We start from the raw sequence: 13,666 nt of genomic DNA on the forward strand, positions 1-13,666 counted from the left end.
TCCATTGACTCTGACTACACTTCCCGCTGTCTCGGCAAAGCAGCCAGCATAATTAAGGACCCCCCGCACCCCGGACATTCTCTCTTTCACCTTCTTACGTCGGGAAAGAGATACAAAAGTTTGAGATCACATACCAACCGATTCGAGAACAACTTCTTTCCTGCTGCTGTCAGACTTTTGAATGGACTTCCCTTGCATTAAGTTGATCTTTCTCCACACCTTAGCTATGACTGTAACACTACATTCTGCACTCTCTCGTTTCCTTCCCTATGAACAGTATGCTTTGTCTGTATAGCGCGCAAGAAACAATACGTTTCACTATGTTAATACATGGGATGATAATAAATCAAATCAAATCAAACCTGCCATAATGGTTTTCACCTCTATCAGATCTCCCCTCCACCTCCTTCATTCCAAGTAGAACAAATTCAGCTTCTCGAACCTGAGCTTGGAGTTAAAATTCCTCATTGCTGGAACCATTCTGGTAAGTCTCCTCTGCACCTTCTCAAGGACCATCCCATCCTTCCTGAAGTGTGCTGACTGGATATGAACACAATACTCACATTGTGGTTTAAACACTGCTTTATAAAGCTTCAGCGTAACAACCTGCTTTTAACAGAATGGCCCAATTGAAAACCAATGTATTATCTCAATGTGCAATCATAGAATCCTACAGTGCAGAAGGAGGCCATCAAGTTTCCCACAATCTGACCACAATCCCACTCAGGCCCTCTCCCCATAACCCCATGCATTTACAATAGTTAGTCCCCCTGACACTAAGGGGTAATTTAGCATGGCCAATCCATGTAATCCGCACACCTTTGGACTGTGGGAGGAAACCGGAGCACCCGGAGGAAATGCACGCAGACACGGGGAGATGTGCAAACTCCACACAGACAGTAACCCAAGCCGGGAATTGAACCCGGGTCCCTGGTGCTGTGAGGCAGCAGTGGTAACAACTGTGCCACCATGCTGGCCCAATCAGTTGTAACTTGCTTATTTCTTTTATATTAAGTGTAGATGGGTTGCGGTGGGACCCTGTGTGGAGACTGTCTCATGGTGGTAACATGGAACATCGAGGGTGATAGAAGAACCCAGACCGAGGATATCTGAAGAACTGCACTGAACTGCATTGTGGGTTCAAAATGGAGTGCATGCTGGTCATTGTAGTCAAGTCGCAGCCTTGCCGGAATTAGCAATGTCTGCAAAATGAGTTAAATTGTGCAGGAGAACTGGCCTCAAACTGTGAGAATGATGTGTTGGTTTGAGCTAATAAAGATGTCTGTAGCAGCTTGGGGATTGAAACAGTGTCAGAGGTAACACAGTGGAGTCAGGCTGACTCTATTCCTTCAAGCATAACCGTGGAATAGGCCCAGGACATAAGAACAAAGGAGAAGGCAATGCTGTCATTGAAATTCAATAGCCTAAAAACAGATATTACCTTATTTTTTATTCATTTACAGAGGCCAAAGCCCACAGCCTTTCCTGAATAATAAAACGTGGCGTCACCGGCTAGGCCAGCATTTATTGCCCATCTCTAATTGGCCTAGGGAAGCTGTTGGTGAGCTGCCTTCTAGAACTGCTGCAATCCCTGTGGTGTAGGTACACCATAGTGCTGTTAGGGAGGGAGTTCCAGGATTCTGACCCAGTGACAGCGAAGGAACAGCGATATATTTCAAAGTCAAGATGGTGAGTGTTACAATCCCAGTTGATGTTATAGCTGGACAGGAAGATCCCAGAATGGAACCCTGGCTCAAAAGACCATAACTTTTATTTTCTTTGAAAACATAGAGGAACAGAGTCACAGGACTGCCAATTAGATTTTAACAATAAAATATTTATTAAATACGAAGAGTTTGATCATAAGACAAGACTTCTTCACTCCCACTTACCTTCACAAATGTACACAGATTTCAAGGATAACACAGGTAGAAAATTTCTTATGCTATAATGTTCTCAGTAAACACACAGTCCCTTTAAACCCACAGGTTGACTGTAACCAGACAACCCCTTCTGAAACTAAGTGGCAGATGCAACTCAATTGATCCTCTGTGGATTTCACCTCAAATTTCCCCTGAAATTATTGTCACTCGAGTGTTTCCAAACTCCGCTCTCAAAAAGGTACACTTTACAATCTTCTTCCAAACCAATGGATGATGTCACCCAGTGGCAGCATGGGAAATGGGAGGGGCCAAGGAAAGATCCTTGGGAGACACAAAGTTCAAGGACTTTGGAGAGAAACCGGAGGTTGGAGTTGGGACAGTAGTTTGTAACGACAGTGCGGTTAAGGGTTTTTTCCTTAGGATGGATGATGAGGGTGAATTACAGGTGAGATGGAGAGTATCAGAAAAGACAGGTCCATTAACAGTACCAGGTAATGTGGGGAAGTTGGGTTATCAGTGGTTTAGTGGGAAAAGGGTAAAGGGAGTTGAAAGCAGGTCTCATGGACACGATGGGCAATGAGAGGGTTTGACAGGAGATAGGAGAGAAACTGCAAAAAGATGTGAGCTCAGAGCTTGGATACAGAGGAGCTTTACAGAAAGTCTGGCCCAGAGGCTAGTGGAAGCGAGGGAAGCAGCAGAGGCAGCTGGTCAGATTGTCTCAATCTTAGTGACAAAAAAACTCCATGAGCTCCTCACACTTTGTTGTTAGAGGTGAAGATGGAGGAGACAAGAGAAAGGGAGAGTCCTTCAAAAGGAACTAATTTGTGTTAGAGATATTAAGATGTTTTGAAAAAGCATGTTTAAATCAAAGACAACATATTTGATTTTTGTCCAGAATATTAGCCTCTATAACTGACCTGAAGTTTATTAACATCAGCAGAAACAGACCCGAATGGACATAGCTCAGTTCTCAATCTGATTGACAAACACAATCCAATCTCTGTAGTTAATTGTGAACTCGCTGGTGTCTCAGCAGGTTGGATGTCTGAGTAAATCCCATCCCACACTCAGAACACGTGAATGGTCTCTTCCCAGTGTGAACTCGCTGGTGTGTCAGCAGGTTGGATGACTGAGTGAATCTCTTCCCACAATCATTGCAGATGAACAGCCTCTCCCCTGTGTGAACTCGCTGGTGTCTGAGCAGTGCTGATGATTGAGTGAATCTCTTCCCACACCTAGAGCAGGTGAACGGTCTCTCTCCAGTGTGAACTCGCTGGTGTCTCAGCAGAATGTATGACTGAGTGAATCCCTTCCCACACTGAGAGCATGTGAACGGTCTATCTCCCGTGTGAGTGCGCTGGTGAACGGTGAGATGAGATGATCGCTTGAACCCAGTTCCGCAGTGAGAGCACCTGAACGGTCTCTCGTCAGTGTGAACTTGTTGATGGTACATCAGTTTCTGAGAGGTTTTATAACACTTCCCACAGTCCAGACATTTAAATGGTCTCTCGTCAGTGTGATTTCTTTGGTGTGTCGTCAGGTTGGATAAATTAATAAATCCTTTCCCACACTCAGAGCAGGTGAACGGTCTCTGCCTAGTGTGAACTCGCTGGTGTGTCAGCAGGGTGGATTGGTGAGTGAATCCCTGCCCACAGTCAGAGCAGGTGAAAGGCCTCTCCCCAGTGTGAATTCGCTGGTGTGTCAGCAGTGTGGATGATTGAGTGAATCCCATCCCACACATAGAGCAGGTGAATGGCCTCTGCCCAGTGTGTGTGCGCTGGTGTGTCAGCAGGGTGGATGACTTTGTGAATCCTTTCCCGCAGTCAGAGCAGGTGAACGGCCTCTCCCCGGTGTGACTGCGCTGATGAGTTTCCAGCTGGGATGGGTAATTGAATCCCTTCCCACATTCCTCACATTTCCACGGCTTCTCCCCATCATGACTGCATTTATGTTTTGACAGGCCAGATGATCGATTGAATCCTTGTCCACACACAGAACACAAGTATGATTTATTTCCACTGTGAACGGTGCTTTTTCCTTCCATGTTCAAAATATGACAATGTTCAGGTTACGATAAATTGGTCGACTTTATCAGCCCCTGATGTGATGTTTGGTTTGTTTCCCAATTGCAAATCGTCCTCTTCTAAACCCTGTGAAATTGATTTGAAATAGAAAAAAAGGAGTGAGAAAGAACCTACAAAAACACAAAGGCAGGTTGTGAAATTGAGCTGAATGAATCTGGTAATATGTGGGGCCAGCACGAGGAAAAAGTGACCATGAAACATGCTTGATTCAATTGATGCACTCATGTGCTTCAGGGAAGGAAACTTGCCAACTGGTCTGGACTCTGCACTGAATCTCCAACAAAGCTTCCCACCCAAGTCCTATGCCCATAACCCCACATATTTATCATGTTACTTCCCCTAATATCTTGGGGCACTAAGAGGCAATTTAGCATGGCAATCCAGCTAACCTGCACATCATTGGACTGAGAGGAAACCGGAGCACCTGGATGAAAACCCACGCAGACAAGAGGGGACAGAGTCACACATGGCTGGAGCTGTGAGACAGCAGTGCTAACAACTTGCCACCCCTTTTCAAAGAACTGCAACAATTTTGAGGAATATCTAGGAATATTATATTTTGTTAAAGAGACTGTATGATACAAATGATTATATCGTTGCTCTGCCTCATCAGTAAGAAATTGGAAGTGAAAGAGCGAAGCAGTTTGATGGACAAGTTGTTCACATTCTGTCACTCGGGCGAATTTCAAAATCATTGCCCCTCATAAAGAGGGCGGCTGCGCATGCGCTTCTAATAGAGGGCTATTGCTCCTAATAAAGATGGCAACCGCGCATGCGCCATATTGGTAGTGCCCGGATAAAAATGGCGGCAGTTAACCCGGGTCTGTCGCGGGAAGAAAGCAGCGGCCTTGCTCTGTGCAAACGGCCGGGACCATCTTCGGATAGCGGTCGGTTTTTTTTGCAGAGGTTTGTTGTTCATGATTACGAAGCCTCTCTCATCCCTCCGCCTGATTCATCGCTGCCTCCGCCCGCCATTCCCACTTTTTCTGATTGTGGATCCGAGAAATCCTCTCTCCATCGCCATTAATCACACTGCGCATGCTTCACTCAGCCCCGCCCCTCATTCAGTCTGGTTGGAGGACCAGCCGCTGCCGCTCGCTCCTCCAGCCCCGCCCCTTCCTGCTATTGGACCGGAGCTGCCGTCAATCAGTCCCCGGGCATTGTGAGGTGTCAGGTGAGAGGTCAGTGTCGTCGGGGGGGGGGGGGGGGGTTACGACTATCACTGTCCGCCACTTCAAACTCCAACAAAGAGAGCAGGGGGACGCTGACCAAGTGGCAATGTCAGTGTAAGAGTTTTAACAACACCAGGTTAAAGTCCAACAGGTTTATTTGGTAGCAAACACCATTAGCTTTCGGAGCACTGCCCCTTCGTCAGATGGAGTGGAAATCTGCTCTCAAACAGGGCACAGAGCGCTCCGAAAGCTGTGGCTTTTGCTACCAAATAAACCTGTTGGACTTTAACCTGGTGTTGTGAGACTTCTTACTGTGTTCACCCCAGTCCAACGCCGGCATCTCCACATCATGACTGCATAAGTAATACAGAGAGACAGCACATTGTTATGGGGACAGGGCTTGAAATCCATTCAATCAATAAAATCTCGAATTCAAAATTAGTCTCAATGATGGTGACTGAGGCTCCTCTGAGAAAATCAGTTCTGGACACAAGGTTAACGTCTGTGATTCTGTCTGGTCAGTCAGGGTGATTCAGATTCATGTTGTCACAAGTAATTCATGAAATTATCTGCTTGACAGATGCATGAACAGGAAGCGAACAGAGAGATGGAAACAGCGTATCGGTGCAGGCTTGGTGTGCCGAAGGGCCTTTTCCTGTACTGCATTGTTCTTTGTCCGAGCACATTGATAGATCTGTGGACATAGGAATATAAGAATTAGGAGCAGAAGTAGGCAAATTCAGCCCTTCGAGCCTGCTCCGCCATTCAATCAGATCATGGCTGATCTCTCCCTGGTCTCAAATTCACCTCCCCACCTCTTCCCCATATAAAAAACATAACATAAGAACTAGGAGCAGGAGTAGGCCATCTGGCCCCTCGAATCTGCTCCACCATTCAATAAGATCATGGCTGATCTTTTTGTGGACTCAACTCCACTAACCCATCCGCTCACCATAACCCTTAACTCCTTTATTGTTCAAAAATGTATCTATCCTTGCCTTAAAAACATTCAATGAGGTAGCCTCAACTGCTTCACTGGGCAGGGAATTCCACAGATTCACAACCCTTTGTGTGAAGAAGTTCCTCCTCAACTCAGTCCTAAATCTGCTTCCCCTTATTTTGAGGCTATGCCCCCTAGTTCTAGTTTCACCCGCCATTGGAATCAACTTCCCTGCTTCTATCTTATTTATTCCCTTCATAATCTTATATATTTCGATAAGATCTCCCCTCATTCTTCTGAATTCCAATGAGTCTAGCCCCAGTCTACTCAGTCTCTCCTCATAAGCCAACCCTCTCAACTCCGGAATCAACCTAGTGAATCTCCTCTGCACCCCCTTCAGTGCCAGTATATCCTTTCTCAAGTAAGGAGACCAAAACTGTACACAGTACTCCAGGTGTGGCCTCAGCAGCACCTTATACAGCTGCAACATAACCTCACTGTTTTTAAACTCCATCCCTCTAGCAATGAAGGACAAAATTCCATTTGCCTTCTTCATTACCTGCTGCACCTGCAAACCTACTCCTTGAGATTCCTGCACAAGGACACCCAGGTCCCTCTGCACGGCAGCATGCTGCAATTTTTTTACCATTTAAATAATAGTCCATTTTGCTGTTATTCCTACCAAAATGGATGACCTCACATTTACCAACATTGTACTCCATCTGCTAGACCCTCGCCCACTCACTTTGACTATCTATATCCCTTTGCAGACTTTCAGTGTCCTCTTTGCTCTGCCACTCATCTTATTGTCATCTGCGAATTTTGACACACTACACTTGGTCCCCAACTCCAAATCATCGATGTAAATGGTAAACATCCACTTACATTTTTAAAATTAGAAATATATCTATCTCCTTGAAACATTCAACGCTTCAGACTGCACAGCGCTATGAGCAGCGAGTTCCACAAATTCACCACCCTCTGAATGAAGTAGTTCCTCCTCATCTCAGTTTTAAATCTACTGTCTCTCGACTTGTACCTGTGACCTTTTACACTCCAACATCCCTCTGTTCTTCTGCAATTTTCACAGTCCTGCCATTTATCAGTAATCCTTTGCCTTGTTTTCCCCTCCAGTTTTCTGCCTCACTATCAAGCGCACACATTTTTTTGTGTCATTGGTGAACCTATATTTAACTTCAAATCAATTATATAAACCAGGAATGAAGGACCTAGCAATGAGCCCTATGAAACCCCTTCTGGAAACAGCCTTTTGATTTTCTTTATTCTTTGTGGGGTGTGGGTCTCACTGGCAAGACCAGCATTGTTGCTCAGTCCTAATGGCTCTTAAGCTGAGTGGCTTGCTGTGCTTTTTCAGAGTGCAGTTCTGGAAGTCAACCACAATGCTGTGGGTCTGGATTCACATGTAGGCCAGATCAGGTAAGGGCATTGGTGAACAGGATGGGTTTTTACAACAATTGCCAATGATTTCATGTTCACCCAGGGACTAGTTTGCAATTCCAGATTTATTAATTCAATTTAATTTCCACCAGCGGCCATGGTTGGATTTGAATGTATTCCCCAGACCATTACCCTGAGCCTCTGGATTAACAGCCCAATTACATAACCACTGCATCACCATCTTCCAGTCACAAAAAAACACACATCAACTGTCATTCATCACTTCGTGCAACTGAGGCAATTTTGAATCCAAAATGTAACTTGCTCTTGGATCTTTATTTTGCTGCCCAGTCCACCATGTGGAACCTTGTCGATATGGAGAGAATGTTTCCATTTGCGGGAGAATCCAAAACAGGGGGGCAGAAATACAAGATAGTTACTGTTAAATCCACTTAGGAAATAAGGAGATGTTATTTTACTCAGAATAATTAGAATGTGGAATTCATTACCAAAGGAAGTGGTTGTGGCAAAAGGCTGAGATCCTTTCAAAAGGAAACTAAACGAGTACACGAGAGAGAGAGAGAGAGGAATAGAAAAACCAACTGAAAGATTGAGCTGAGGGAGATGCAATGGAGGAGAAGTGTGTGGAGTTTCAACACCAGCAGAGACAAGCTGGGCAGAATGACCTGTTTTTATTCTATATGTTCTATGTAATTTTATATAAACTCTATTGACAGGGTATTAGAAGAGGAGGATTTACAGACAGGAAAGTAAAACCAATTATGAGGATCTTATCGTGACTCAATTTATCAGGACCTGAATATTTGAATGTGGAAGGAGAAATGTTTGTCTGTTCTGTCTGTGGGAGAAGATTTCAAATATCAATGTGACTGGAAAAGCACCGACACACACACACCGAGTGAGAGTGTTCCAGTGAGCTGACTGTGGAAAGACTTTTATCCAGTTACACAGCCTGAAAATCATTCACAGCGAGGAGAGATCATACACATTCTGTGTGTGGACCAGGCTTCAACTGATCATCCAACCTGGAGAGACATAAGAACAACTGCACCATGGAGAAACCGTGGAAATGTGAGGACTGTGGGAAGAAATTCAAATACCAGTCACGGCTGGAATATCATCAACACACTCACACTGGGGAGAAACCATTCCCCTGCTCCACGTGTGGGAAGGGATTCGCTCGGTCATCTGACCTTCTGAGACACCAGCACATTCACACTGAGGAGAGACCGTTCACTTGCTCCACATGTGGGAAGGGATTCATTAATTCATCTGATCTTAGGGTACACCAGCGAGTTCACACTGGGGAGAGACCATTCACCTGCACCGCATGTGGGAGGGAATTTACTCAGTCAGCCCACCTGCGGACACACCAGCGAGTTCACACCGGGGAGAGACCATTCAACTGCTCTGTGTGTGGGAAGGGATTCTCTCGGTCGACCCACCTCACTGCCCACCAACTGGTTCACTCTGATCAGAGATCGTTTCGCTGTTCTGACTGTGAGAAGAGCTTTAAAAGCAGGTACCAGATGCTGACACACCAACGTACCCACACTGGAGAGAGGCCATTCACCTGTTCCGAATGTGGGAAGGGATTCATTCATTCATCTGACTTTCTGATACACCAGTGAATTCACACTGGGGAACGACCATACGCCTGCTCCATGTGTGGCAAGAATTTCTCTCGATTATCCCGCCTTGCTGTACACAAACTGGTTCACACTGATCAGAGACCTTTTAAATGTTCTGATTGTGAAAAATGTTTTAAAAGCAAACGTGAGGTGCTGTCACACCAACGTACCCACACTGGGGAGAGGCCGTTCACCTGCTCCAAATGTGGGAAAAGATTCGCCAATTCATCCAACTTTCTGAGACACCAGCGAGTTCACACTGGGGAGAGGTTGTTTACCTGCTGTGTCTGTGGGAAGGGATTTGCTCAGTCAAACAACCTGGTTCGACACCAGCAAGTTCACAAGTGACTGTAGGAGTTGGATTCTGCTGTTATTACTGCTGTTAATCACATTTGGGTCTAAACCATGTTCATTCTGACTATTTGTGTTATTTCTGCTGATAATAATTGAACTGAAGCTTAATATACTGGGTATATCTCAAATTAATCAGCTTTGGTTTAAACACATTGTTGTAGATTTTGTCTTTCCCACTTGAGTGTTTGACATCACCTGTCTGGAGCTCAAGAAAGGACAGTCTTGGGGAGGATCATATGGCAGGAACAGAACTTCAGCCTGTACACAGTCCAGGAGCACAATGACCATACGCATCTTGTCCCTGTGATAAAATCAAACAGTGTTTATTCTCCGTCTACTTATCTGACCTTTTAGTTTTGTACAGTTTACACTCATCTCCATGGTAACACATATTGTGTTTCCTTCCTTCATTTCCAATTTGCCAGTATCAGATTTGTTTTTTCCAATCTATCGAGAACACGATGTGGACCTTCCCAATTTTCCACCTGGCCCACCTTTTTTTAACAATGTTTTTGACATGACCTCATCACCTGTTGAATGATTAATGTGTGAGGTGTTCCTCCATGGAGGTGTTGAGATGGGCAGCATCCAACCTCTCCACTGTCTGTAGCAGGGAGGATGCTAAGATTTGTTGGAAATTCTGGAAAACTGCTCATGAGTCTGTCGAGTAGCATTGGGGAGTGGGACCCCGGTGGGAATCACAATCTGGATTAGCTGACCCGTCATGACCTGAAATGGACTGTGACCGGGATCATAAACAGGAGGGGAGTGAATGGTCATTGAGATACCAGGCAAGGCAGTGACCCAGTCATTGGCCTTAACGAGATCATCAGCTCCCTTCACGATGGCTTTTTTCAATGTTGTTTCTCCAGAGTTATTGAAGCTCTCAACCATCCCACTAGATTGCAGGTAGATTTGGGAATGTTGTTCCAGACCCACAAGATGACACAGCTGCTGCATTGTTTCTGCAGTGAAATGAGAACCATTGTCACTCTCTGCCCTTTTCCAGAAAGCCCCATCTGGTAAAGATCTGTTCCCACAAGGTTTTAGCTGTAGTGACTGCTACATTGTTTTTACAAACAGCGCAAGCTTCAGTCCAATAAGTAAACATATATATAACTGCCGGTCCCCTCTTAATGTGGAGCGTGGGTCTGTATAATCAATCTGCAGTGTTTCCTTGGGAACATCAATAATATGGGACGTGTTATGGAACAATACATTTCACAGGGTCTTATTAGTTTGGACACAGATGAGGCACAGTTTCAGGAGGTGATGGACATCCTGATGCATCCTCAGCCACTGATGGTATCATAATTATGTATAATATTGAGCACTCAAAAAACAGAAATATTCCCTGCTTTGATCCATCAAATATACTAATTCTTTTTGAAGCTTTCGAGGATTGACTGAAGTAAAATTTAAACACTGCTTGTGATAGAAAACCTCATTATATCAAATACGTGAGATGCTATGAGGGATGAAAGAAAGTTTCCTCTGGTCTGCACCCTCTTTGGCCACAGTCATGGGACTTGGCTTCGCATCCAGCCATTTCAGAAAAGAAATCTGGTTCACTAATATTCTTCAGGGAAGGAAATCTGCCGTCCTTACCTGGTCTGGCCCACATGTGACTCCAGAGCCAGAGCAATGTGGTTGACTCTCAACAGCCCTCAGGCAATTAGAGATGGGCAGTAAATGCTGGCCAGCCAGCAACACCCATGTCCCATGAATGCATTTTAAAAAGTCACATCAGGGTGAGAGTCCTGACAAGTTTTTAAATCAGGTTTAATTGGACTCTATCATATCGGTGACATTGATTGTGTTTTGGATGGAATCCCTTCCAAAGCAGCTTTCCTGGTGAGTCATTCTGCCTGGTTCTTACCATCACTCTCTTCACTAACTCCTGCTGCTGATCTACCTTCACCTGACAAATAGCAGTTTATTGTGGACTCTAACCAGCAACATCCCCAATCATTCAGAGTTGGATTGATGAGGAGTGGCTTCCTTTCTGCTGTGGAGAAGCTGCATTTCAGAATATTTAGTAGTTACATCAGTAACGATTTGAAGGGCTGTGATCACAATAATGTGAGATTTCTGGGCTAACTGTTGCAGTTGTGGTGGATATTTAGTAAGGACACTACAACTGCTACAGAGAATCAAAGACACAGCTCCAGTCTGATACAGACCTTGTTCATAAAACTGAGACCTGATCACATAAGCCCCAGGTCAATCTCACAGTGATTTGTCTTTAACAGGTCCATTGGACACGACCCCTTTCAAGTTTTAAAGTTTAAACATTTGTGTCACAAGTAGGCTTACATTAACATTGCAATGATGTTTCTGTGAGAATCCCCTAGTCGCCACACTCCGGCGCCTGTTCGGGTTCACTGAGGGAGAATTTAGCACGACCAATGCACCCAACCAACACATCTTTCGGACTGTGGGAGGAAACTGGAGCACCCGGAGGAAACCCATACTGACAAGTACATGGGATTCTTTCATTCTGAAACATCCCAGCTAAGTGATAATTATGAAGATTCAGGACATGAATGTACAATTCTAGAATTCATCCTCTCTTAACACAACAGAATACTTCCTTAACCCTTTATTGATAAAGTCACTGTAGTGTATGGGGTCTGCAGAAATATTCAATTAAACTCTACCAGGCACTTTGTGTGCTTAACTAGCCAATGGACACTGATTCCCCTTTGTGTTCACTGTGGAGAAAGACATGACTTGGGAACCTTGGAAAGTTAGTGCCGATTATATTGGGGAAGTTCGCATTACAATAGAGGAGGTGATGGATGTGTCAAAATGTATGAAGGTGGATAAATCTCCTGGCCCTGACCAGGTATATCCAAGAACACAGTGTGAGGCTAGAGAAGAAATTGCGGGAGCCCTGGCTGAGATACTTGCATCATTGTTAGCCACGGTGAGGTACCAGTTGACTGGAGGGTAGCAAATATTGTGGCCTTATTTAAGAAGGGCTGCAAAGAAAAACCTGGGAATTATAGACCGGTAAGTCTAACATCTGTGGTGGGTAAGTTACTAGAGAGGATTCTGAGGGATAAGATATACAGACATTTGGAAAGACAGGGTTTGATTCGGAGTAGTCAGCACGGCTTTGTGCATGGGAGATCATGCCTCACAAATTTGTTAGAGTTCTTTGATGAAGTGACCAGGAGATTGACGAGGGTAGGGCGGTAGACAGTCTATATGGACTTCAGTAAGGCCTTTAATTAAGTTCTACATGGTGGGCTGCTCTGGAAGGTTAGATCACATGGAATCCAGGGAGAGCTGACAAATTGGATATACAATTGGCTTGATGGTAGGAAGCAGAGGATAATGGTGGAAGGATGCATCTCGGACTGGGCGCCTGTGACTAGTGGTGTGCCTCAGGGGTCAGTGCTGGGCCCATTGCTGTTTGAAATTGATATCAGCGATTTGGATGAGAATGTACAAGGCATGATCAGTAAGTTTGCAGATGACAGTAAAATAGGTGCTATTGTAGACGGTGAGGAAGTTTATCAACAATTGCAGCAGGATCTTGATCAGCTGGGGAAGTGGGCTGAGAAATGGCAAATGGAGTTCAATACAAATAAGTGTGAGGTGTTGCATTTTGGAAAGTCAAATCAAGGTTGGGCTTTCATGGTGAATTGCAGGAGTATCGTGGAACAGAGGGACTTCGGAGGTCAGATCTATGGTTTTCTAAAGGTGGAGTCATAGGTAGATAGGACAGTGAAGACTTTTGGTGTGCTGGCCTTCATCAGTCAGTGCATTAATTATAGTAGTTTGGAAGTATGTTGCAGTTGTACAGGACATTGGTGACGCCACACCCGGAGTACTGTGTTCAATTTTGGTCGCCTTGCTACAGGAAAGATGTTACTAAACTGGAAAGAGTGCAGAAGAGATTTACAAGAATGTTGCCAGGACTCAAGGGACTGAGTTAGGGAAAGATTAGACAGGCTAGGACTTTTTTCTTTGGAGCATAGGAGACTGAGGGGTGATCTTATAGAGGTGTATAATATCATGAGTGGCATTGATAGAGTAAATGCACTTATTATTTTTCCCAGGGTTGGGGAATTGAAAACTAGAGGGCATAGGTTTAAGTTAAGAGGGGAAAGAATCAATGGGAACCTGAGGAGCAACCTTTTTAAACAGAGGGTGGTATGTATGTGGAATGAGC

General features: G+C 44.8%; 1 protein-coding gene across 1 annotated transcript in view; it reads right to left on the minus strand.

Annotated features, from left to right (window-relative positions):
* Window positions 1–13,666, minus strand: part of LOC144484126 (uncharacterized) — a 93,271-nt gene that overhangs the window by 67,694 nt on the left and 11,911 nt on the right. The window contains exon 3 of the mRNA XM_078202675.1: window positions 2,947–3,951. Within this exon, the coding sequence (XP_078058801.1) occupies window positions 2,947–3,951 (1,005 nt within the window). The remainder of the gene's footprint in view (window positions 1–2,946; window positions 3,952–13,666) is intronic.

This window comes from Mustelus asterias, unplaced genomic scaffold, assembly GCF_964213995.1.
Source record: "Mustelus asterias unplaced genomic scaffold, sMusAst1.hap1.1 HAP1_SCAFFOLD_92, whole genome shotgun sequence".
NCBI lineage: Eukaryota > Metazoa > Chordata > Chondrichthyes > Carcharhiniformes > Triakidae > Mustelus > Mustelus asterias.